Genomic DNA, 27,355 nt, shown 5'->3' with positions numbered 1-27,355 from the left:
TCAAACATTTTTAACCGTACTGGTCTTATAAAGATTGTCTTCAAAGGAAAGAAAAGAACTCTTTCAGCATCTTGGTGAACACTTGAATACATCAAAACTTCAGATTGTTGTTTCCTGAAAGTGAATAAAAAAAAGCCAAGATTTGAAATACTAAACCATTAGGAAGTGTTGAATGTCAGGTACAAATAAGAGCAAAGCCACTATTACAAATGTTTAATTTGTGCATTCATGATGGGCAACAAACGACTGCAGAAATGCCTTTTGTTTTTTTTTACACCGGGCTGAACAGCAACAGTTGTGTGACATGAGTGTTGGTGTGTACCATCCATAAAGTTTTCGCCTGTTCTGGCAACAACATGCACAAGCAAAGAATAAAAAAAAAAAAAAACTCTGTACAATCTATTTTCATCATTAAGAAACATAGATAATTAAAAACTATTGATAAAATTAGTGCTTTCAGCTTAATTGTGTACATACAGTATGTATATATAATATACCCTGCCCTCCCCTGTAGTGATTCATATCAACAGGTCTCCAACATTTGAGTCAGTTTATATATAAACATGCAAATCGACAGGAAGTCATCCAAACATTAAACTGATCACAGAGCAGTGTGGGAAGCATTTAAATGGTATTTTGACAGAGACCTCAAATAACTGACTTTAATGTGTTCCCAACAAACGGCTCAAAACTGGAGCTGCTTCATCTGTCAGTTCATCAATCAGATTTAAAAAAACAAAACAAAAACATTAATTGTTGTTTGTCTGCTGCTTCAAGAGGGACAGGATCAATTTGGTTTTGTTAGCTGTAACTGCACAACTCACTTTAGTGTTTTCACTTCGACTGAGGTAACGAGAAAAAAACGCTGTCAGGTCCACCACAACCAGCTGTTCACTGAGGAATGAAAAACCCCCCAAAAAATCCAACTGAACTCGGCTCTGAAAAAAACATTTTTAATTGCTGCAAATGTTAGTGCAACTGCAACTGCAACTTATTTCTTCACAACCGAGTTCAGCTGAATATTAACCTCAAGACAGAGAGCCACTAGAGGGCAGCAGACTGAAGAAAAAAGTTAAACACTTGCATTATCTCCTCTTGCCAATTCTAACTTAAACTCATCTTCAAATAAAACTAAGTGATGGTAACTGCATGGATCGCTTCTTTATACTAAAAGAGTGTTATCATGTGGGTTGTTGTATGTATGCAGACTTGGAAGCTTCAGGTGAGCAAAGTGAGGCTGAAAAACAGGTTGTGGACAAAAACTGGGCCCCTACACGAAAGGAAATGTAGTGTGAAGACTCTCACTTGGATTTCAAGTCAAGAAGCAGCAGTAGTAGTCAAGATGTTTGTTGTAGCTGACCGTTCAGTGATGAATGCTTTGAGCACTTGAAATTTACCGAACACCAGTTTGAGACGCGATCGTGACAGAAATGTCAAATTTGACAGTGAGATAAAATGTCCTTAAGCAACGGCGAGGGCTTTGCAATTAAAAGGAAGAAAAAAAACAACAACAATAAAATACACAATTGAATATAATCTGTACAGATCAAAAAAAAAAAAAAAACTGAAGACAGTGACACTGAATAACATGATTGTGATGTTGCCGTCTTCTCAGAGTTCATATGAAAAACATTCTCAGTGGTCAGACAATGGACACGACGACGACGTGTGCAGGAGGACGAAGCATCCCTCCTTCTTCACTCTTCAACAACAGAGTTTCATTTGTTTTCTGTTTCTTTAAAAAAAATCGTTCTTCATGTGGATTAAAAAAAAAAGAAATAAGTGGGGGTCCTCAGGAGGCTGCTGGAGTTTCTTCTCAATGGCACAGAGTTTCTGCTCGCTGCTCCTCCTCAACACTTTGGCCAAGGAAGAGGAAAGTTTTAAAAGATGTGAGCTACAGTCATTGCTGCGTTGCTTGGTTCACAGTGTGTGTGTGTGAGTGTGTGTGCATGTGTGTAGATGGGGCGTCAGGTGAAGCTAACACCAGTCAGCGATGTAATCAAAGTCAGAGAACATGTGCTGCTCGTCGGAGTTCAGCGCTCGGGGTTCCCTGGGCGGGGTTAAGATCGGAGCCTCTGAGGTAAATTCATCATCGAAGTTGCTGACGTCGTTGGTGCCCTGAATGGTCGGCACGAACGGCGGCTTCACTTTCTTGGCCAACAGTCCGTTCCAATCCATACTCTGGCAAGAGACAGACAGAAGGTCACATTAGTGTTCAGTAACTTTTGATGTTTTGGGAAATGAGCTCATCTACTTTCATGCAGACAGTTAGATGAGAAGATTGATACAGTTCAGTAGTCAAAAAACTTTAAAATCCACCTCCCAGAAACACTAAAATGCACCAATTACAAAGTCAAACAATACAAAATATTGTCCTCACCCTGAAGAATAGATGCTTCTTAACCTCCTCTGCATCCCTTTCTCCTGCTCCCAGTCGTCGTTCTGGACTCCTCCTCAAAAGCTGAGCACAAGAAGAAGCAAAAAAATCGTATAAATATTAAACTGATGCACTATATGGACATGTGCTGCTCATTTACTCAATACAGGCAGAGTTTTCCCTTCGTTCTCGATCTACACACCCTCCTCATGATGGAGATGGCCTCGGTCGACAAGAACCGTGGGTAGCGGACTTCATCGTTGACGATGCTGTCGAACACCTCCTCCTCATCGTCACCGGGAAACGGCGACTGAAGCGAGACAAGATGGACAAAGGTGACGATAAAAGCAGCCAAAAATGAATCACACTGAATGCCGACAATAACAGTTACTCAACATGCACTCACCTCCCCGACCAGCATCTCAAAGATAAGGACGCCCAGCCCCCACCAGTCCACAGCGCGAGTGTACGACGTTTCAGTCAAAACCTCAGGAGCTAAAAACTCTGGTGTGCCACAGAACGTGCTGGTGCGGTCCCTGAAACCCATTCCTGAAAGCAACAGAGACGCTGTTCAATAAAAAGGACCCACCTTCTGTTAAGCAACTGCTATCTGTCTTAAAATCCTTGTCTCCAGATCCTTCAGCAACTTTCTAGCTAAATCTTAAAGCCTTAAGTATAATGCAGTTATTTTATTTTACCTTCTTTGCAAAGCCCAAAGTCAGCAATCTTCACATATCCCTCTGTATCCAGGAGCAGGTTATCCAGCTTCAAATCTCTGCAAATAAAAAAAAAGAACAGATAAGGAAGACTATCCAAAGCTTCATCAGGGTTTGTACAGCATTTTAGGAGTAAAATCTGAGCACTTTTCAAGCATTTTCAAGGGAACTAAACCAAAAATTTCCAGACTCTCAAAACCTTTAACATCACATCTACATTGTTACTGTAAATGCAATTATGACAAATAAAGTTTACATAATTCCTTCGGTGAAACATGAAGTGACAATATACACTGATTACTGTGGGTATAGTAATCAATGTATATTGTCACTTCATGTATTTTTACCAGCTCTTCATATTAAGTTTGATTCTGATTAATCAATTCTTGCTAAATCTGATCACGAGACAATAAAAATAATATGATGACGGGGTCATCATTTCAAATTTTTACAGATTTTCGGTTTACATGAGTGATTGTGTTGATGAAACACCAGATTATGTTGAAAATCAAGCATTTTTCAATGATTATATTCAAATTCAAGCAGTCACAGACAGTTAAATTAAGCATTTTCCAAAGACTTTGTACGGACGCTGCTTCATGCTCTAAACAGAAGAAGGGGTTAGAGATTGAATGACCGAACATCACTCGAGCTGCTTACCTGTACACAATCTTATGGTCATGTAAGAACTGTAATCCCAATACGACGCAGGCTGCATAAAATCTGCAAAGGTGTAAAACACAGTAGATTACATAAGGAAATCTAGATAATTAGCTCCCAGCACACTCATGCAGATGAATGAAAGTATAACACACTGAGGGGAATTTTTTTATAGAATATGTAAAAGCCAGCTGTGTCAGAATCCATATTGACATTCCTCTGAAAATATATCCCTTTTGCTACCACATTAAAGAAATAACCCTGACAGAAAGAGTATGTAGTTAGGTGTAGACACTGGTGATGAGAGTTCACTTACACAGCCCTGGGCTCAGAGAAAACATCAGCATGGATGTGCATCATCAGGTCGCCTCCAGCTGCGTACTCCATGACAAAACAAACGTGCTCCTGCGTCTGGAAACACGCAAACAGGTTGACCAGGAACGGGTGGCGGACGCTGTTGACCGTCTCAAAAATCCTCTTCTCACACATCAGACTGTGAAAGAGAGGAGAGCCGTATCAAATTTCTGCTCGTCCACTTACCGATAAAGAGGTCACATTAACGCTTTACTCCAAAAACAATATATATGTTTACCTGTCCACTTCATCACGAGCCACAATGTCTCCTTTCTTCAGAGCTTTGATGGCGAACATTTCTCCTGTGCTTTTATATTCTGCTAACAACACCTGAGGAGGAAAGAGACATTTCAGCTTTATGCTTGCTCTGTTCTGAACTACTACAGCTGAAACAATTAGTCAACTAATCAATTAAGAAACTGAATCTGCAACTATCTTTATAACTGGCAAAACTTAATATATCAAGCAGAAATATCCAACGTTTCCTGGTTGCAGCTTCTGAAACATCAGGATTTTATGCTTATGCTGGTCACATAAAAGAAACAATTTGAAGACGACACCTTCAAATTATAATGAGCATTTGTTACTACTTTTCGGCCTTTTTTTTAGAACGAAACAATCATTGAAAATAGCAGGGCTGCAAGTAAAACCATATCAATTCATCTCTCAAATGAAACATACCTTTCCAAAGTGACCACGTCCGAGGACTGCCACACATTTGAAGTCTTGGAGACTGAAGTGGAACTGCTCTTCTTCCCTGAAAAAGGATAAGTTTTTACATTAGTATCTATTATGAATTAAATGTAGAGAGACGTTTATAAAGCTGGTGGTTTGAATATAGAACCAGCATCAAAAAGCATGAGGATTCAAAGCCAGGGGGCAGTGTTTACACCTATGTTACTATTTCAGCTCCACTCAATATTTGCATCTGGACATTACAACTGAAAAGAGATTGCAAGAAGTGGAACAACTAAAACAACAATGGTGGCAGGTTGCCAGCAGCATCCTCAGTTATTAACAGAACAACACTGAGCAGGAGTAATTGTATTCTTCCAGTTACCCTTTTCAAATAAAATACTCCACCTCATCTACTCCTCTCTTTAGTCAACTCTCATTTGAAATGTACTTGAAGCTTTTAAAGTCAAGCACGTGGCTCTCTTCCAACCTTATCTCCGTGTCTTTCTGGATGGCGGTGAGCTCCAGGTCTGGATGCTGCAGCTCCTGCTCCGCCACTCTGTCCAGGTCCGGCTTCACCGCTATGCTGTTTCTCTTGTTCAAGAAGTCAAACGAGGCGAGTGCGTCCTGCAGAGAGGGAACACAAAGCAGAAAGGACGGAAAAGTGATGATAAATAAAAATTGAAACCAAGCGAAGTGAGCTTTTAGCCATTATTTATTACTGGAAACATACAGTTACATCTGTTGTGTTTTAATTATAATCACAGATATGCTTTAATCTTTGATAATCACTACATAATAATATCTGTATGGCTGTAATCTTCAGTGGCACAATAATAATGGAGAATTTGATACAATTTTAAATCACATTAACTATATGACTCAAAGTCAAACTAATTCTGTGACAATTACTGGACTAAGTTATTCTTTGGTTATGTTTAGGCCTCCTGATGACCACAGGCGTCAAACAGTGACGTGAGCATCAGTTAGTACATGTGGAAATTCTTATTTCAAGTTTTATTATCATAACATGGAGAATGCAGCATTTTATTAAAAGACAGTTTGAATGTTCAAACGAACTGACTTTATTTTGTCTTCTCTGTGTGTTTTGCTGCTTCGTATCTCATCTTATCTGTCAAATTCTCTACACAGGCTTTTCTCGTCTGGCTGCACTCTTTAGACATTTACAGGAATGGCTTCTCGATGGCCATCTTCATGAATGACTCACAAACCATCTATGATTACGTCAGCTAAGTGCCTTATCAACAATACCAGTGATTCCTAGAGCAGTGTACCTGTACTTCCTCCTTGTCCGGCATCTTATCCTGCACCAGTGGTTCTCGGATGTTGTCAGGGGTCGGGTAGTGTTTGGGTCCTGGGGTGGGCTCTTTGTCAAAGTCCAGCTTGGTCACCAGCGGGTCGCTGTGTATCGAAAGAGGTAAACAACTGTTTTTTTAACGACTTTCCATAGTTTTTATAAGTACACAATTACATGTGAATCTCGGTGTCTGTCTATGCTTAAGCGTTTGTGTTTGTGTACCTGCTGGGTGTGGGTGAACCAGGCAGGCTGCTGGGCCCAGTCTCAGCTGCCTGCGGGCTGAAGGAGTTGGTGCTGACAGTCGGTATGGCTCTTCTCACCAAGCGGCCCCAGGTGGCGATGTTGATGTTCATCTGAGGGGCTCGCAGGAAGGTTTTACCTGATGATGAAAAGGCAACAGAAGAGGAGCAAAGGGGTGATGGTGTTTGTCAAGGACAGCGGGACAAAAACGAGGATTACATGTAAATATTACAAAAGAATCTCTCCTTTTCTTTACCTAGCAACTGATCAGGGAAAGATGAATTCTGCATCAGTGAATCCAAAACTAGAGTATTGACTATTAGATATGCAAAAAAGTGCGAGGTAATGTTGTCTCACCTTGCTGCTTCGAGAATATCTTCTTTTGTCTTTGCAGCTTTGGTCGTCTCTCAATGACAGGATTGAAAAATGTTACCTAAACAAGAGGAAAACAAAAATTTGACAACAAAGAACACAGACCTACAACTAACAGAGAGACCAAAGTCAAAGTGCACATTACTATGGTTTTCAAACTTTCTGTACATTATAGCTACCAGGAGTTGTTTCAATGTGACCAGTCAACTGTCATCAATCACTGTCAATAACAGGCAGTGTGTGTGTGTGTACCTCAGCAAAAAGCATTCCCTGTGGCTCCAGGTACAGACACATCCCATGACGCTGGTTGTCCAGGAAGTCCTCCAGCCGCAGGAACTTTACAGCACAGAGCGAACGCCAGTCCCGCCAGTACACTGAGATCTCCAGCTCACGAGACTGCAGAACAGATACACACACAGGCACACAAACCGATGTGAAACACACTGACTATGTTGTCCGAACACGACACTGAGTCAACAGCATAGATGTAGGTCAAGGGCAGAAATGTGTGTGTGTTACCCGGTCCAGCTCCAATGTAAACTTCTGGTCCCAGGCTTGGTTGCTGACTGACCTCCAGCTTGTCTGGCCGACTACTGTGTTGTCAAGCTTCAACACTGCGCTGATCTCATCTAAGGAAACATACACACTTTGTCTGTTAACTGTTAACAGTATTGCAGGCATTTTCTGATGCATCTGTAACTTCACTGAAGCTCAATGTGATAGTTTTTCCTTTATCGATGTCTATTTATTTCCAGACAGTGAACGAGGTCAGGTCTACTCACTGGAGAGCTCTTCGCTCTTTGTCAGGTTTCGCGAGCTCACACCGCGGTTGCGGTTTGCTCGGCTAATGAAGGATGAGCGTGTCTCGCTGGGGCTCCAGCCGGGCAGCGGGACAGATGCAGCTTTGGAACGACCGGGGACATTTTCCAGAAGGTCCTGACAGCCCATGAGCCTGACGTCTAACGTGCCTGGAAGTGAGACGATAACACATCCATAGATCACACAATCTGTCCTGGTCCAAGTTGTTCAGTTTAGGTATTAAACTGCACATTATACATGGTGTTTATTTGTGGATATACTTTCAAAATAGATCAAGTGAAGGTTTAGTTTACTTTTGGTTAGTCTTAGAAGATATTTTAAGATGTTTCACTTAGTTAGGCCAGTCTTGGTTTTCCTTTTAAACTAGTTTAATTCAGCTTTGACAGCTGCAAAAATATCACAAACAGACTTATTCTAGGATTAAAACATTTGACACTCTACCTCCAGACTACCTGAGACCTACGAGCTCTGTTTCCATGGTAACAATGTTAAGGAAGCCATGAGAAAGGGCAAGGTAAACTAAAAGGAGCTGATCAGTTACCAACACGTGTCTCTAGCATAACTGCTTCTCGGTTTGAAAATAATCAGTATTGTTCGCAAAATGTCATGTACGTGACTCAACACACATTTATAAATTCCAGGAAATGGAGAGAATTCATTTGAAAGGTTTTTTTTTCCAATCACAAGAGCAACAGAAATATTTACACAATAAGATTTTTATAAACTTAAATAAATAAACTTCAGTCAGCAACACAATGAGGATTGTCACTAATCATTAGTACAGATATTGATATAACAAGACAGCTTGGTGAGATTAACTGACTGTTCAATCAGAGCCATAGTCTTATCTGTCTTCATTTAACCAGCTTTTACAGATCCATCAAGATGGTTGATTGTTTCTGTGTGACTTGGGGAACTCTATTAAAGGAACAGTTGTACAGCAGTGTGCAATAGGAAACATTAAGATCTAAACTAATTCGAATTACATGTTCTAATAATTATACTAAAATCATTTCACTTTTATTCTTTGCTGGTAAAAACAATAAAATGACATTGGGACATCAGAGGTTAAATCATCTAAAATAATCATTGTGCTATCCATAACCATCATGTTGTTACCTGTGAGTGCGGCGGGCTTGGTCACGGTGCTGTACTGGTTTTGTGTGGAGATGATGCTGGATCTGGGACTGAGGGCCGGTGAGGACAGCAGGGACAACTCCTCCACGATGCTGTTGCTGCGAGGGTGGTTTTTAGGCAACTCGTTGAGGCGTTGCTCCAAAGAATATCGCAGGAGGTCGAGCTTTTGACTGGACTCGTTAAAACGGGCCTGAGCCTAAAGAGGGAGAGGAAGGAGGAAAGGAAGTACAGCGGAAGCAAGGAAATAGTAGAGGCAGAAAAGGAGAGACAGAGAAACATCAATTACATGACCTGTGTTACTTTAGCAGAGCACAGCAGCAGCACAGGGATTCGTTTCATTTTAAGCCGTTGAACTTGCATCAGGTGTTAGGAGTTTAGAATCTGGTTCAAACCAAACACAAACATCTACCTCTGAATGTGCTCTTTTTTCTGTGACTTTTCCCGAACCCAGGAGTTTCATGACGTTCTTGGCTCCCTCCGCCACAGCCGACTCTATCTTGGCGTGGTGACACAGCTCCTCCACCCGCAGGTCCAACGGGCTGATGATGGGCTTGTCTGGTAGGACAAGGAAGGACATGATTCTTTCATTTTGACATGATTGTTTATAAAAACTTGTGTGCACTGAAGAGGCATCTCAAAAAAGTCACACCGACTGTTACTAATTGATCACTGAAAGCAAGCAAAGGCTCACCCATCACATCATTGTTCTCGAAGCTTAGCTCGGTTGCCTGACTGGCCTTGAGGATCTGCATCCTGATGAACTCGATCTTCGTTTTGCTGTCCTGAAGCATCTGCTGTGCAGTCGCTAGCAACTTACGATCCTATGAACAAAATTAGAAATGAAACAATCCCTGAAATATCGCTATATCAACACATTTCATATGAATTAATGTTAAATCACAGGTTTTGACAATGTTTTGTTTTCCAAGTCAATAACTGGATGTCAGGACTTTACAGATTACCCTGACTGCGACACAATTGTGTGCTGTTGTCGTGAGCGTGTAACACAAACAGCCAAGGACGCCAGTTCATGCCCTTAATTGGAGTTAAAGTACAAGTGACTGCATGGAAAATCTTATTCATCAAAGAAGAAGGTGGAATCCTGTGTATTGTAATTACTGACCCTCTAACACACACACACACACACACACACACACACACACACACATGCGCACACACAGTGGAGTAAGCAAACTCCACCCAGAATTCCTCTCAAGTTTAAATCCTGCTTGTTGATGGCGCCGCGCTCAGGAAAGACCTCTGTCCAGCAGGCATTTCCTCTCTGACATCAGAACAGGACTATTTCCAACTGGAACTGTCTGTCTGACCTTGGGGAGGTCGCTTATAAAACACTGTGACCTCCCCTGGTCAGACAGACAGTGGGGGGTCATGTGGCAGTTTTCAATCCCATTTACTGTACTACAGTCACAATCCGAGGCTCTGCAGGCACTTCTTGAACTTTTGTGTCTCGTTGGGTGAACTCAAGGACTCATGTTTGGAGTAGACTTCCAAAGTTCCCAGAATTTAACACCAACCTTGTCTAGAAATCTTTGTAAAATTGTTCATTTAAAAAGTGGGCACAACTTTTCAGTTCATCCTGCGATGTAGACAGGATTAGATAGTTCAATATACATCTTAAATCAAACAATTCCAAAAGCAAATAATTTCATTTAAATAAAATCAAAGCCATCTTTTTACTGAGGGTTATGTTTGGACATGGCAAAAAAATAGTTCCACACACAACACCCCTAAAACCACAATTTGTTGTTTTTACACATCCAATTTCTGAATGGATGAAATAAGATATTACATGATAATAGGTGAGCTTTAGAGGTGCTGGTAGACAGATAAATATCTCTGGACTGGGAATGCAATTTTAAGCAATTTATTTATTGATAGTGTGCTGCCTTAATGATTGTGAAAACAGTGGATTTTTTCAAAAAGGTAGAGAAGGCCACATTAGGAGGAATGATAAACTGAAAAACACAAAACCCAACTCATATTGGGGCTACTCAATGGCTAAAATGTAACAATATCACTTTGTTTAAAATGTCTTTGTATTTTTTGAATAACAAATGACTTGCATTTTGATTAAATACGTTTTCTCACATAGTATTTTGTATTTTATTTTGATATATTTGACAAGTATTTGTAATCTGTAACAAGATACTTTCTGATCTGTTAATACATTTTTAATCCATTAAATTCTTAATTGTGATTAATTGACTAATGACTACTCATTAATATCCCAACTTTGGACAAGACTAAGGTTAGCCGTTTCCAGTCTTTTTGCTAAGCTAAGCTAACTGTCTGCTAGCATGAGTGGTATCAATCTTCTCATCCAACTCTCGCCAAGAAAAGCGAGTAAGAGCACTTCCCAAAATGTCAAACTATCCTTTTAAAGTGATTTTTGGGGGATGAGACATTTAATCAATCCGTGCTACGTTAACTTGCACCTGACACATCCAGAGAAACATATGATGAAGGTAGAAGTATCACTGACAAAGTAGAGACGACACTGCTGAAACACTACACTATACTAAACCGTCTACTACAAAGTGGCTTCAATTACTACTGACAGACACAGGAGCCAAGACGAGCATGAGTGACTGTCAGTGCTCCAGCTGTTATTAGTCCATACACACACACCTCCTAACTAAATTATAGTTTTTCTCTCTCTGAGTATTACAGGAGCCACAAGGACCGTAGGAGCTTTGTGAACAAACAGCGGTGTGTATGACACACAGTATGTGTCAGCGCCTTCTCATGTTTCCTCCTCCCCTGCAGTGAAGCTGTAAAAGCCAACATGTATCACTCTACCACCTGCAGACTGGAAACTAGCCTGCTCACTCCTGTTTTCATGTGATTACACGGTACCTTCCGACAGTGACTTGTGTTACTTTAAGTTTAAGAAATAAATTCTCAAGCCACAGGTGATTATGACTATAAGCCTTAAAGTAAGTAAATAAGAGAAAAGGTAAGATTTGCATGATGGCGAAAGAAACATTTCTAATAATAGTGGCAAGTGACGTAAGATTACGAGCCAAGGTGTCAAATATTTGCTGGTTTCAGCTTCTTAAACGTAAGGATTTGTTGGTATTTCTTTGTCATTTATGATAGTAATTGAAGAGTCTTTTGGTTTTGGACTGTTGGTTGGACAAAAGAAGCAATGTGATGATGTAACTTTTTCATATTTTGCAATTTATACTGCCATTTATAGACAAAACGATTAATTGGCAAAAATAATCAGCTGATTAAGCGATAATGAAAATAATTGTAAGCTGTCCTTGTTGACCTGTGTCTGACTTTATACACTTGGCCTGACATGAACTAGCTCGAACCTGAATGTCAGGTGTACCCTCCCCTCAGCCTGTCCTGCTCCCTACCTTGGAGGGCCCGTTGGAGTACATCAGAATCATATTCTCTGCACCCTGTTTGACCTTGAGCTCGATGTCATTCTGTCTCTTCAGGGCGGCCAGGCGGCTGCTGCTGGTGCACATTCTCGCCTCGCTGTTGGGGGTATCTGGGGTCAAAGGGCATTCTGGGAAAAAACAAAGGGAAAGTATAAGTTACAGCCTTATGACCCTCGGGAAATAACCACAGATATATGACTCTGCATGTGCTACTGGAGTTTGTCGCAAATATACACCGACTGTAAATAGTAATTCAGCATGCATGTGCTAGTTTTGGCTGCCAGCCAATTTGAAGTTAGCTAAACAGTCCTGCAGTAAAATGACCTATAAGACTGCTTACAAAAACACGTCAGACAGAAACATCATTAGTCACATAATGCGCCCAGAGAGGTCTGCTGTTTATAATTTGATGAAGTTTGTTAGCACAAGACTCCAACTGACTCACTTTGTCACCACAAAAAGAACAACACAAGTCAACAACATTGAGATAGAACATTTAGTAACATTTCAGATCAATAAGTGGTGTCAGAGGCAGATTTCCTATCAGATCAGATGTGTCTTTTACTTCTTGGCTCCATTATGCAGACACAGACAATGGAAACATGTGATTGCAACACTTCAAAGGTGAAACCAGAGCACACATATATTCTGTTTGACTTGAATTTGATTTGTCACGCTGCTTTGATATTTACCCACTAAAATACAAAGCCAATCACTGCACATTGAAAATAATTTTCTGTTATCTCATTGGCTTTCTCCTGAAGCCTTTTAAAAATTCAACAGCAGAGGGAAACCCTGTGGCCACCTCTATTCTGAGCAACTGAAAAACAAAACAAAAAACAAGTGTGAACTTGCAGACACCTACTACAGTCACACCACTACAAATACAGTGACATTACTGTATATGCAAATGAGCTGTCAACAATTTTGATGATGATTCAACCAAAATATGTCAATTTAAAACTTTTTTAATACTGCATTTTGTGAGGACAACGTACTGCTACTGGGCCAAATATATTTAGGAGTTTGAGTTGCGCACACACACAAAATGAAAACGAAAATAAGTGTCATCTATTGCCCAAGTTGTACCACAGTTCTGGGAGATGAGCTCACTGCTGTGTTGTGTTTTTTTTGTCATGCCTGGACTCGAAAGGTGCACTGAAAACCCCTCCCCAGCCTGATCACTGAAGCACCATGCGAAACAGTCTCACTCACACACACACGTACAGGTGAGGTGGGCAAAAAAACCTGCCTGACTTCTCCTGACTTGACATGCAAGTTCAGTTTCAGAGTCTTTGGTGTCATAAAGGAACTCCTCTTAAAACGGTCCCTCAGAGGTGCCACAGCCGAAACACAAGCATTTCCATTCTTACAAAAAAGTATACCATTACGTATATATGGAACTGAAAGTCTTTTAGCTAAATTTCTCTACTACTATTTTTTTTAAGTCCCATGACAAAAAAACAAGTAACATTACATAACAAATACTCTAAGAAAAAAAACCCAATCTGATTTCCCTGAAGGTTTCTTGAGCCTGACTGGCATTACCTAAAATAACAGCGGTGAGGAAAATTAGTTACTCTGGAAGACACTGCCAACACAGATAACAATAACCAGCAGTCGGGTCTGTGATTCATTCACTCTGAATGTTTTATCAAACAGTGTCTAAAAGATTCCTTTGAACACCTGCGGGGTATGGACAAAAAGGAAGCATGTGATTCTTTGAACTGAGACTCTAAATGATTCATCTAATGGCCCTTAATAAGCTGAGAGGGGAATCACTACTGAGGTTTCTGTTAGGGGTTGGGAGGGGAGGATGTTGGCCTTCCCAGGGCAACGCTCTCACATACAAACAAAGTGAGAGAGGCATGGTGGGATAATCAGAGTGGGCACTTGGAGATTCTCATCAGAAAAACACATATCTGTAGAAAAGCCTGCGGCGCAAGGTGAGACTTCAACATGAGCTTGGGGCAAAACCGACGTTCATACAATCCACATTGCACAATAGGAGTCACAGTGATTACATTACAATCACGTTGAGTCAGCATCATGAGAAAGTCGTTTGTGAAATTGACAAAAGGCACACGTGCACAAGTGCAGCGAATGTCATCCAGTCCATGTTTGAGGCTTTCCTCTCTGTGTGTGGGGGGGTGTGGTTTGGTCAAGGTCACATCATGCCAAGAATTTAAGGACCCTTCAGCCCTCCCTCTCAGGGCGGTTCAGCCCACGCTGGGCCTGAGGACCAGATACTGAGCTACTGAATAGCTGCAGGGCTGATGTCACTGCTGGACAGCTGACAAGGGGAACCCTCCCTCAGATTAACCCCATCTGTATCAGGCGAGAAACATGCTAACAATGCTCTCTAAACAATTACATCATGATTTGGACCAAAAACTGGCGAGGGTGCTTGTCACTTGAGATCTGATACGATGATGACTGGAAGTAAAACAGAGTGGACTTGTGTCCAAGTCTCTCTATGAATGAGATAATATGTGACAGAGGGACCTGACTGGTGACCCTGCGTCAGAGCTGCTGCTGCCTGAGTGCAAGTCGGTCCATTTCTGGCCTCAGCTGAGTGGCGGAGAATAACCAGAGCCCCCCTCAACTTTCTCCTGGAACAAAAACACATTCTGGCTGCTCGCAGAGGCAGAGCAACTCCTTCCTACTAATTCAGGGAACAAGTGTTGTCTCTTGTGAATTCGAGAGTTTATTTCAACAAGTCGTCTCATGACTGTGGAGCTGAGCTTCCCCTCGGTCTCTTCTCCATCATTCTGCGACGGCCAGCGACATTCCGCTGCAGTCGCGTCACTTAAAAGAAAGCCCTCGTTCATCAGATAGAGAGTCATGGAGTCAGGCTAAATTTGTTCCCACTTAAGATAACCATTTACCAAGACAACCTCCCTTCCCTCCCAAAGCACACACACACACACACATCCCTCCTCATCTACTTCCTAATGTCAACTGAACCGGGGGGATGTGATGGTAACAGGCAGACAAATACCATTCCTTCTCTTCCTGAACTCACCCAGACACTCGCCACCAACAAATACTACATAAGGCAACTACTGTAACAAAACTATACTGAACGCATCACCGCTGTTGTGGTTAACACTCTCCAAATTCCATTGTTGTCGACAACCGCACAGGAGCAGGCTTTCAACAGCCTCGGAGGGGAACAATCACCAGCTCATTGTAACTGTCGGAGGAATGTGGAATGCAACAATGTCGGCCTCTGGAGAGTGAGTCACCTCAGAACACTGAATGTGCTCTGTGCATTTGTGTGTTCATATATAGGTGCTGTTCTGCCAAAATAATTTACCTGACCATACTTTGCATTTACAGTACACCAGTATTTTGGTGACAATGCTGAAGAGATCAGAACAATATTTGGGAGGGAAGTTGTTGCTGTTCTGTGACTTTATACCTGGGCGAAATAAACGTATTGGTCAAAATGAATGCATCTTTGAAGTAGTTTTGACTGCCAGCAAGAAAGTCATCACATGGAAATAGCTGCAGGAAACCCTTCCAACCAAGGACAACTGGACTATGATTGTCAATTAAAGCTAGGGTTTGTAAGTTATTCCAGAAGCATTTTTTGTTACATTAGTAGAAAATCTTTTAACATCCCGACAGTAATCAATAAATCAAATGCTCTGACAATAAATGAAAGAAATTCCACTATCTGCGGGTGTTGCGGGCCTCTAATAAAAGCTTATCAAATCATTTCCTTCGGCCCATATGAAATTATTGAACAGGCTACCTGTCTGTCAACCTACGTACGTACATATCTGCATGCACAATAGCCACGTTTGTTGTTATCATTGATATGATAATGTTATGTGTTTTTGTAAATGTGAGTGAGGTGGTTAGCGATGACAACTATACATTCAGCAGCTTGCTAACTCAGAAGCATGAAGCACACGGCCCCTGAGCCAAAGAACTAGTCAATGGCAGCAGCAGTGACAGTAACCGAGTACCAGAAAAGCACACTGCCCCTCAGCCACACACTCTTGTAGCTGCTCACATTAGCACAAAGCACACACCTACAGCAGTAACGAGTAACTGTTGCGCCGGGTAGCCTTTCTGGATTGCGACACATTTGTGACGGCTTTTTTGCTTGCGTTTATGTTATTCTTGGAGCTGTTCGTGTATTTATTAGACTAAAAGGCTATGGAAGCTTGTGGAATGTAGCGAATTAGCTGTTAACACATGTCCCAGCTAACTAGCTAGAGCTATGGGAGAGTCTGCGTTGTTGTTGTCAGGCAGTGTGCAATGTGTTTGCAGGAGTGCCTGGGAGGGAGGAGGTGGGATTTTTTCACTTGGATGCTTTCAAACTTTAGCCTGCTCGTTCTGGTTTCTACAATCTTACCAACCCCAGTTATAAATAAACTGTATGAAGGAACTGACCTTTTTATACACAATGTGATGATGATATGAACAGTATGTAAAATACTGCTTCTATTTATACATCACTGTGACGCAACTACAACAATGATACGTTATACTCACGTTAAGTAAAGCAGAGGATTAGCTTATCTTTACTACTTGGTTAATATTTACTAAATCCTCTGGGGCTACTTTGATGTAGTGGTTTGTGTTGTTACCTAGCAGTTCTTCAGGGTCTTTGACCACAATGTGGGCGTTGAGCTCCTGCAGCTCCTGGTGAAGCTCCTCAACCTTCTTGTTAGATTTTTTCAGCATGTTGTCAACATACGCCAGGCTCTTCTTGTCCGTGGTGACCTGGGGAGAGGAGAGGGGAGGCGACTTGAGAACATTTGACAATTTGTCTAGTAACTAAGATTTAAAGGGAAACTCTGCACATTTTAATCATGAATGTCAGTTTACTAGTCATGGGGAGTACCACTCTGCCAGTGAAGACAGCTTTATAATGTCTGTTGAGATTCTGGAGTAGCTTTGTTGCTTGGCCTTGAAGACTTCAAACTAGAAGACTGATCCTAAAAGTCAGGATGTAACCTCTCCAGTTTTGACTCACCACTTTAAAAAAGCTCTGTGACTTTACCTTTCGTAGGTTCTCAGCACCTTCTTTGATCTTCAGCTCCTTGCGGATCTCGCGGCGGATCTGCTCCTTGATCTCGTCCAGCTTCTGTTGGACCATGGTATCGGACAGGTCCAGGTTGTGTCCCAGACCCAGTCGTTCCGCCACCAGCTGGCCCCTGGCATCCCCCTGAAGAAGGACAGAAGAGGAGGAGGAGGAGGAAAAAGAGGAGACGAGAGGAAGAATGCAATTTAGAGGAGGTCATCGAGGGAGGAGGAGTAGGAAGAGGAAAATGGGATAGCAGAGAAAGAGGAGGAGAGGACATAGAGAGGTCACTGACTCAGTCAACAAACAGACTGTGCACACTGGCATTCTTTTGAGTAGCATTTAACCAACAGAAACTGAACTGAAGCTATAAGCTCATTAACACATGCACTTCCATTATTTCATTATTGCCAATTTATGACAGCAGTAGGGAAGCCATTAAGATAGAGGAGGTGTTACATCCTGAAACATGGCGATAGAAAAACAGAGATGGTCTGTTGCTGATGCACCTTTGTTGTTGGAGCTCTAAAGAGATTTCTGTATTGTTGAAAGGCTTGAAAGTGTTGAATGAAGCCAGAATCAACCAAACTATTGACCTACGAAAAAACCACTGGAAAAGTTTCAAGGCCGCCGATTACAAGGCTGAAAGTCATAATGTCAAAAGTGGTTCCAACCCAGCCAGAGTGATGTTAGAAGTCTTGTTATTTGTCTACTTATGTTATATTCTGACCTGATTAGATGCTTCACAGCTGGCAGAACCACTTTATGCATGTCAAAAAAGGTATACTTTGATTAAATGCTTCGGGACATGTTAGCGCACATCTTATCGGATTACTCCACGTAAACAGAAATAGAACAGAAATACTCTCCGTGTAACAACAGCTAATGAGATATAATATAGATAATCATTAGTAATGTAGATATGATTAAGTGGGTAAAAGCAAGTATTGGAACAACTAGTACAGTCTGGAAAATTACATCACTTTACTGTAACGTAGTCTTTAAAACCAGGAAAAGACAACACTTATGCCATATCATAATATAACTATATGCAAAATCAAATCTTCAGCTCAGCCTTAAAGCAACATTATGTAGAAATTGGCATTTTGTGCAATTTATTGCGCTCCACATTTTCTGGGTGCTACACCACCGTCGTGGATACGAATCCCAGGTCTGTAACAATTTGTCAGACGTAATGTAGGTGCTAACTAAAAACAAAACTCATTACATCATAACAACGTGCAGAAACAAGTGATGGGGCTGAGACAGAGACACCATTCATCCTATTACAAGACACTGAACAACCATGATTTTGAAGCTGTTTTTATTTTAAAAAGTTACATAATGTTGCTTTAGCAAGTTCTTCAATCGACATATTTCACATGAATGTTTCTGAAGTCACCGAAAACAACAGTGTGCGCCCAGCCTGAGTATCGTGAGGTCAACTCAGTGTTGTGGTGTGATTTGAACTTGATCTGGCCTCTGTACGAGGTGTTTTCACTGCTGCTGTCACTCACCATTTACCTGCATCCTTAAAGCTGTCACCTTAACTAAAGACGGATTAGAAGTCACTTCCTGAATGGCTTCAGCTTTAAGTCCATCATGGACACAATGGTGCGCCAGTGACGTTCCACTAGTTGATCACAGCATACGTCTGCAGCTAAGTGACTGTGGATAATCAGTTTATCCCTTTTTCATTACACTGGTCGTCAATCTAAGTTCTGTGGTTTAAAAATATAGAATATACAGAATAGAACATAAACCTTTAATTGTGTTACATGGTTACATTTCACTTTTACCTAGGAGTCATCGTAGCTCAAACAGGCAGGATTACAAACCAAAATATAAAGCATGCCTTCACATTGCTACTAATATTTGCTCAATTAGTAATGGCTATTCAACATCTCCTTTGATGTTTTGGAAAAATCAAAATGTAAAAGGTGAACCAGAACTCGCCACCCTCTGAAAGCCTCTGAAACTGTGCCAGAGTTTAAGTGTGTGGAAACTAACTCCATTCATGAAACAAGTGCATAACATGATGTAAAAAACACCAATCAACAATCACCACTCTGTGACTACCACAAGATCTGAGTATTGTTGCACTCAAGCCATCATGATTACTATTCAATTTGAAACCAAAACATCTGAAACATTTAGACTTTGTGGAATTAGCTTCAATTTAACTACTGTTAAAATTATAATTTCCTACAGAGATGACGGTACAAGGTTCAAGGTGGATCAAGTTAACCAGACAAAACCTCTAGGTTTTACTAATCCTTCTGCCTTACCATAACTTCATCAGTTTCAGCCAACTCCATCTCTAGATCAGTTGAATCAACCAGTCCACGCATGTTCTTCTGACCAGTTAAACTATTGTTACATGAACTGTGCTGAAGCACTGTTGTCTAGTAGGATGATATCCTCTGCAACAAAGGTTTGGCTACACCGTAGCTGGCAGAGGCTCCGTCCAAAGCCACACTCATTCACTCCGCTAGTGTCCGATTTTCCACAGCTCTCTCTCTTGTTTTGAGCTTTCTTTCTCACACAGACCATTGACATCAACAGGGAGGATAAACTGTCTGAGCAGCAACAGCCAAATCCCTCTTAGCGTCTAACTCTGTGAGGTCAGAGCGGACCAGAATGGGACCTAATCTCACTCCAGGGAGAGGACTGTGTCTAAAATTAACCACTGTCCACTGTGGCCTCCCCACTGGAAAGCAACGTGTGTGGTGGAGGAGTAGCTCTGACACCCCAACAACTGTAAAGAGTGGTAATTAAGTCTCATAAAAAATTAACCCTGCAAGGTCGCACAAGCTGGAAAAGCACCATGTAGGCTGTGTGGTACCTTCTTCATGCTACAGTTTCACAGAAAATCCAGGGGTTCCGACAATGTTTTATTTCAGAGGTTGGCCACATCGCCTAAAACAAAGACCACATCCACTGCCCCCAAGAGGACAGATCACATATCATTCAGCACAAGCCATCATGTTAGGGTTGGTCAACATTACAATATCATATCGTCATTGTGATATGAGACTATATATATCTTCTTATGGCCTTTTTTTTCGTGCTAATAATTTGCACGTCATTGTTTTTTTCGAACAGATGTTTATGTCATGAGTACTTGCACACAGAAAGCGAATATTGCGCAGCATGAAAGCAACACTATTTCCCTCGGAACAAGCTGATGAAGGCATCAACATAGCATGTTGCAAACAACTCATGAGAATGGTGGACCTGTTAATTGTTTATGTTTGTCATTACCCTGCATTATATGACAAAGGACACAAAATTCTAAAGATAATGTGACAACAGTCACTTGGGATGAGTGAACGTGATTGCTCCCTGCGCAGACAGACTGCGGTATATGTGGGATTTACTGACTGTTATATCCATCTGATCTGTCCTCAAATCAACCAGACTACATTGATAAAAACAATAATTTTACGCGTTACAACTTGGGAGCTGATCTACCAATTCCTCAATCGGATAGTTTGTTTGTTCTCTGGTGTTTCAACCTATTAAAACAACATTACTGAAGAGACTGGAGCCCCAGGACAGTAAGCTGAGATGACTCGGTGAATGCGACCTCTCTCCACCCGTCAGTGAGCTGGTCAGTGCTGCAGTGCGAGCTCTCAGAGCTCTGCAAGCTGGCACTGTTTTTTACCAGTCCCTGCCCTGCTTGTCTGCGGTAAGTTTAATTTTAATGTGATACTATACCAGTGTCTCAAAATCACATATTGGAGCATGCAATTGCAAATAGTTTTGGAATGACATATTCACAGGCGAGTTTTTCGTATATTCGCGTTGTTTATTCGTCACGTCCCCGGTGTGTTAAGGCCTTACATTTTTACTTTTTTTTTTTAAAACTTATTTATTTAAAAACAAAATATCATAATATTATTTCCCAGGCCATACTGCCCAGCTGTAGTGGCTGGCTATTATTTAGGCCCTCATGTCCTAACTTCGAAGTTCCATCAGGATCTAGGTTCCTCAGATACACATTTATCTAGGGGAAAATCTAGCCCCTTTTACACAACCTGTTCAAGGCGGTATGGTACAAAGGTACAAAAGGTACAAAGACAGAATGGTGGGTTCAGTGTTTTTCAGTCTCTGAGGCGGCCGTAGTAAGAGACCTGAAACACATCTGTGTGAAAAGCTTTGGTCGGCAAGCTGCCAGGAAGGGACAGGGGTGTGACATTTTGATGACGTGTTGTGTGTGTGACCTACAAGCGGGAGATTTAAATAAGCAGAGGATGAGATCAACAGCTATGTCACAGGGAGAGTAAATGATTGTTGTGAGGCCATTGTTCTTGTTTAGAAAGTGCTGCCCATATGTATACCATACACTAGATGCAGACGCTTTTGGGTTATGCCTCTTTTGCTTCTGAAATGTCTGCGTGCTCATGCACTGAGTTGGCGTTATGCTACTGCTGTTTCTTTTAGTGTAAAAGGTCAAAGTTGGAAATGGCACTGTTGAAGCAATGTTTTTGTGTCCAATTTTGAATTATATGTAAAAGCAATAAATAAAGTAAAAATACAAATAAATTAAAGTTGCCGTAATGAAGGGCCTTCATTCCAGCTCTACTGCGTGATGTCTGTAAAAAGGGCTCTTGAAATCATCTACTCTACTTCTGACTGATAGTTTAATGTTGGAAAAAATTTATCATGTTTGGTAAGATAAGGGATTTCCATGGGCTCAGTCCATACCATCGTAAATCCCCCCCCCCCCCCCTCTATAGGTGATCACTTCAGAGGAAACTATAGTTTGCACATATCCTGGTCCAGAGGCTCCTTGATGACTCATAGGTAAAATGGAGGTCACAACTCCTGGAAGTGGAAGAATGGTGTGGGGAGGAAAAAGCCGCTCTCTTCTTCAGCTCCCTGCCTTGCAAAACTTGTTTGCACTGTAGCTGTGTTTGCCCAATGTGGTATGAGGACAGCGTGAGGACACCCTAAAGGGCCTATTTTACTGCGCAACAATGCAAGGAAATCCATGAAAGGCCGATCAGATAAGGTGGAAATAAATCAGCTTGTAGACCCACAAGGTCTGCGATATAATTTAAGATCAAACAAAGGAACTACATCCAAAGAAATAGAGCAAGCACTCATTTGCAGGATTGGTTTCACCTTTTGTTTCTCTGAAAGAGCAATACTTCCTTGTGTTGCTCTTCTACCTGGATGGCCCTTATAATTTCTTTGCGGTTCGAATGTACTGCCTTGTCAGGGCAATGACGCCACGCCGAGACTCAAGTCTTATTAGCTTCAAAGACCAGTGAAGCAGAAATTGTAAGCAAATGTTTCCACTCCACCTACAATGCATACAGTTTCTGATGGATGGAGGCAACTTGTTCTTGTCAGTGTGGCTCTGCTAGCTGCTCTGTGAAATGCTCAAGGCTCACAAATAATTAAAAACCTGCAGCTAAAATCTTTTAGCTACATGTTTTGTTCAAGATTACAAAAAAATTAAAGTTGCTCAATTTATTAGATGGATAAAATAGGGAGTGTTCATCCCTACAAAATAAAAACAATAACATCTATAGCTATAACTGACCTGTGGTTAGGATCTGTTTTTAGTCAAACAAAAGAGGGTATATTTAGAAAGGTAGGGCAACTGTTACCTACACATGTTGAAGTTGTTAAAGAGCTCTTCTGGTGCCTAAGACATGAAAGGAAACTGTGAGGTAAAAGCAAACATTAGGTCTGGGCCTCAAGTATAAGCAGGTTAACTTGCTCTTTAAGCCTGAAAGCTCCCAGTCCAACAACAAGAGCTCCATTCAGACAATAGGACAATGGAAAAGTTGAGGGCACCATCCTGGCTCACGCTTAAAAAGCCAAGCTCTTGCCATTTCTGCACGAGGCCTATCTCAGCCTACAACCTGACACCCAGTCGTCTTAACCCTGCAGCTGGCTGCACAGAGTGTTGGCCACAGCCTGGTGCTCTGCTGCGACCAGAAATAGCACCACGGGCTAACAAATGCAGATCCTGCAAATGCAGCCTTCACACGAGCTTTAGACATATCCCATGCCAAGTCAAACTCTGGGTAATGTCTTGCACTTCGGGTCAATGTTCATGGTCATTTCTGAGCCGGACAAACAGTGGATTTATTGTATGTCCAGAAAACTGACGCTGCCATGTCACAGGGGAGAACGAGCGATAACACTCCTGTGGAGCACCTGTTGCTCTGCTGAGTTGATCTGTTCCACTCCATATAAAAACACCATGGTGACATATGTTAAAGTTAAGCTAAAGATAGGTGCATCTTTTAATAGTGAAATCATTACTTACAGATGGTATTTCTTAGGCCCGAATAAGAATATGCAAAATACATTACAATCTCATTTAGGAATACGACACAGGTCTGGGTTTGTGTTATTTTGTTAAAGTTCCCCTCCAGTAAAAATAAAAAAAAAAACTTTTCTTTTTGTTCCTACAGTTGTATGTTTGAGCTTCACTGTATAGAATGATGTATGTGCAGAATTTGACATTAGAAGGTGGTTTGACATTCACAGCTCGAAGTGAAAATTTTCTTGGTGTTCACTGACAATCTGATTATAAAAGGTGGGCCTACGAGCATGACTTGTGACATCACAAAACGTTTGGAAGCCAATCTTGGTCCGATATCAAACTTACACAAGTTTGATGTGGAAACTTGAAACCTTCAGTGCACATACACGGAGACTGGACTTTACAGTGAAGTAGGAGACATCTTTTATTATGTTAATTATATTAATGATAATTATACTTGTTTTGTCTTTCTGCAAAGACAATTTTGGACATATATTAGAGATTTTTTTGTATTTTGGAAATCTTTAACAAACATAACCCTTACACTCTATGGTTACAACTGTTTGAGATTGTCAAGATATTAGTAATATGATAGTATTGTTGTTACTAGTTACAATGACCCTTAAAGGAATGAAAATATAAGGTTTTTTGGTTGAAGAAACATTTTATTATAGTAGTATAGTAAGTAATTATGTCCCATGTTTTAATATAAACTTGACTTATTTATATTTTTAATAACCCTTATATGGTGGAATTCAATAATTCAATGGATAAGCAAATGTACACAGTACCATACAGTCAGTCTTTACTACACACACATTTTAAACAAAAGCCCATCTGAGGACAGACATTGCAGATTAGTTTTGACTATACATGCTACATGTCATATTAGTCTATTCATTGAATGTTATACATTTTTATACTGTCCTTTAATTAAAGTAACATCTCAGTTCTAACAATTATTATAATTCCAAGCAATAGTATGGATAGAAAGTCTACTGTTGTCGGGAGGTGGTGAAAAGTTAGTCCATTGTGCATTTAACCGCCCTGATAAAGGCGAGATAGGCGGAAACGTTTGGTGAATAAAGCATGGTGTATTGGAGAAGAATTGCAGATGTGTTTTATCTTTTATTTTTTTTACTGAAAAACAAATTTCATTATTATCAACGTGATTTTAGATCCATTTGCCTCATCATAACAAACATTACACCGGTAGAATATTCTCATAATTTATTGTGAGGTCGACCGTTATCAGCCAGTCCTGATGGTAAAATAATTTAACTTCACGTCACCCAGCCTGGCTTAATGATCAGCTTCATTATAAACCTTACCAATACTGTGATGAGATCCCAAACAAAGGACGACTTCATCCTTTCATGTCCTCATACTCAAGGAGGAAACAGCTGGTCTAGTCTACACCTGTTTTGCCATCAGCACACTGTTTTCAGACTCCATTTAATATAGGCTACTGTCACAATTTAATTGTATAAACCTACAGTAGAAAACATTGTTCATCAGGCAAGGACTGAGTTAGGGGTCGGCGATCTGGCCAAAAAAAAAAACAATATTACAAGGATTGTAATATAGCCTGACATGAAATAGCCTCTAAATGTCTCCATTTAAAAAACTGAAACACAATATTGCATTTGGCAGAAGCTCATTCACCACGCTGCTATCTATAACTCACGTTGCGTTACTTACAGTTTGTCACCCAAGGAAGAGTCATGTGGAGTAATTTGACTTGTCAGCATAGCCACCTAGTTGGCTACATCATCAGTGGTTTGTTCACAGAGCTTGGATCTGCAAGTTTCCAATCGACATTAAAGGGGAATTCTGGTATTTTTAAATCTGGGTCTTATATTTCATTGTTTTGGTGTGTAACTGATTCAGACTTACCCAAAGTTTTGGAATCAGTCCCGTAGATCTCCTTAGCTGGCTGGCATGACATGGCGGATATGGCTGCAGCGTAATCCTGAGGTGCAACTCCGACCAATACTACATCCAATACAAATTCTTGTTTTTGACAGGCTAAGGTTGTTGTTGTTGTCTCTGACAACATGACGGCTCTGAAATCTCGCAAGGTGAGTTGTTACAGTCGTTACTAGATTGTCAAAATGATCCATGACTTTGGAAATTAATTATTGCTGGCAGATCAACTGAGTAAACTCCAAACTCCTTCAACAACTCACCTCAACATTTCAGAGCGAGACTTCTCCTTGAACTAGACTTGTGTTTCTGGTTAAAAAAAGTTTTTGTCAAAGTTATTATTTAACAAAAACATTTATCTCTGTAGGAACTGTTGCCGTAATGTTTCCAGACACTTATAATAACAACAACCTATCAACCTGTAAGTTTCAAAAACAAGCACTTTTAGTAGACTAACTTTGGACTTGCCCCTAAGCATCACGCCTCAGCCATTAAAGCCACCCAGCTGAGGTGATCTACTGGACCTATTCTAACACTTTTGCTAAGTATGAATCATTTACACATTAAAACATGTAAACATAGAGCCCGGGTTTTAAATATCGCAATCTCTAAGATGAGAAGTAGTGGTATACGGTAGTACATGCGTGTAAAATGCCATTTTATGATTAGACTGGTTCGTCAAAAAGCATCACTGACATAACAACAGATCAACACCACCTGTTGCCTCAGCGATCACTTTCAGTCTGCACCAGTCCCACAAGAAACATTTAAACTTCTCACGAGTGTTAACTTTGCTATCGGCTGTCACCATTTTCTCTCCCAATACTCCCTGTAAAGATGATTCAGTGTGTGTGAGTAATCAGACTGGTTTTGACACCAACATGAGGACAGTGTTTGGGGTGATACTGCTATAGCAATGCTTGATTAATCACTGAAAACGTGATCAGATGAAGCTGTGGATGAGATATTCACCTTGGACCAGATTTATGTCATAAAAATGGATTTCAGGTGTGACGTCACTCAAGTGAAACCACATTAGTCAGTGAGTCATGACTGATCCTGGAGAATAATGAGAGTGCGATGCCCACATTCACGTATCCCTCGTTTTTCTAACGTATAAAAACGCGCAGGTACATGTTAGAGGAGATATTTTCGGACTTGTGTTGCGTTGCTGGTGTCATGTTTTAAGTTCATCCGGTCTGTAACGTGTTTGAAAAAAACTTCACGTCAAGTAAACCAGTGAACACTTGCTCTTTAGAAGATATAGGTACCAGCTGGCACTTTTTCCACATTATGAATACACACATTAAAACTAGAAGACGCGGCGTTACTAACACATGAACAGGGGGAATGCACTGTTTATTTTCCACAAGCAGTGCAGGTTAACTTGACGTCAGGCTACAGACCTGTGAGTTAACGTTTAACAGGGATTATTTGACTTCACCTACAGCAACACTGACGTTATCACTTTCTACAGCAATGGCGGTCACATTACTTTACACAGCAGCTTCGGCACAAAAGTACCGCTTTAAAACTTGGATATTTCATGATAAGTTACTTTGGATAATTGTTTCCCAGGCCTCAATCCATGGATAATTCCCAGACAACCCTTTGGGATCTAGCAGAGGCCCTTAGTTTAAATAAAGTACAACACTTCACACTCACTCCGACTCAATTTTAGCTAAATTAAAGTGTTCGCTAACTTATAATTGAGCCTTTGAGGCAAGTTTGCGCACTTTTCGCAACAGTTGTCAACTTTTCCTACCTGCACGGAATCGGCGGCCATCTTGGTTTTCGCCTTTGAATCAAATCCTACGGGGAGAGAGGAGGGGAGGTGGGACTCCAAAAACAAGCCTTGTTTTAAGTTTCCCTCTCTGGCGACAAAAAGAAGTGATTATTTGGACCAAATCGTCGGTCATCTCGGGTACACGGGGCTTCCCATGTCGTCTTCACACTTCATTTACGCGGTCACACCGTCCTAGAGGGGTCCTGGGGGGGTGGACTGGTGCTCATAAATA

General features: G+C 41.0%; 1 protein-coding gene across 1 annotated transcript; it reads right to left on the bottom strand.

Annotated features, from left to right (window-relative positions):
* Positions 1-198: 198 nt before the first annotated feature.
* Positions 199-27,355, bottom strand: pkn2a (protein kinase N2a). The gene is made up of 23 exons (XM_073492086.1): positions 27,103-27,355; positions 17,102-17,266; positions 16,686-16,821; positions 12,055-12,209; positions 9,360-9,489; positions 9,078-9,223; positions 8,651-8,864; positions 7,495-7,680; positions 7,232-7,341; positions 6,965-7,108; positions 6,698-6,773; positions 6,323-6,479; positions 6,078-6,204; positions 5,273-5,409; positions 4,789-4,864; positions 4,346-4,437; positions 4,070-4,246; positions 3,754-3,816; positions 3,076-3,152; positions 2,784-2,926; positions 2,580-2,687; positions 2,381-2,461; positions 199-2,181 (listed from the first exon to the last, which is right to left on the bottom strand). The coding sequence occupies exons 1-23, from the start codon at positions 27,121-27,123 to the stop codon at positions 1,978-1,980; spliced, it is 2,925 nt and encodes a 974-aa protein (XP_073348187.1). The 5' UTR covers positions 27,124-27,355; the 3' UTR covers positions 199-1,977.

Source organism: Pagrus major, chromosome 21 (assembly GCF_040436345.1).
Source record: "Pagrus major chromosome 21, Pma_NU_1.0".
NCBI classification, from domain to species: domain Eukaryota; kingdom Metazoa; phylum Chordata; class Actinopteri; order Spariformes; family Sparidae; genus Pagrus; species Pagrus major.
Note: the sequence above shows the minus strand (reverse complement) of the source record. Positions and strands in the feature narration are given on the sequence as shown.

Bases quoted from the DNA above. Each gene is read 5' to 3' on its own strand.
- pkn2a (XM_073492086.1), bottom strand. From the start codon at position 27,123: ATGGCCGCCGATTCCGTGCAG. The intron at 9,490-12,054 runs GTAGGGAGCAGG...TTTTGTTCATAG, and splicing joins ACTCCAACGGGCCCTCCAAG to GATCGTAAGTTGCTAGCGAC. The intron at 4,247-4,345 runs GTAAACATATAT...TCTCTTTCACAG, and splicing joins GCTCGTGATGAAGTGGACAG to TCTGATGTGTGAGAAGAGGA.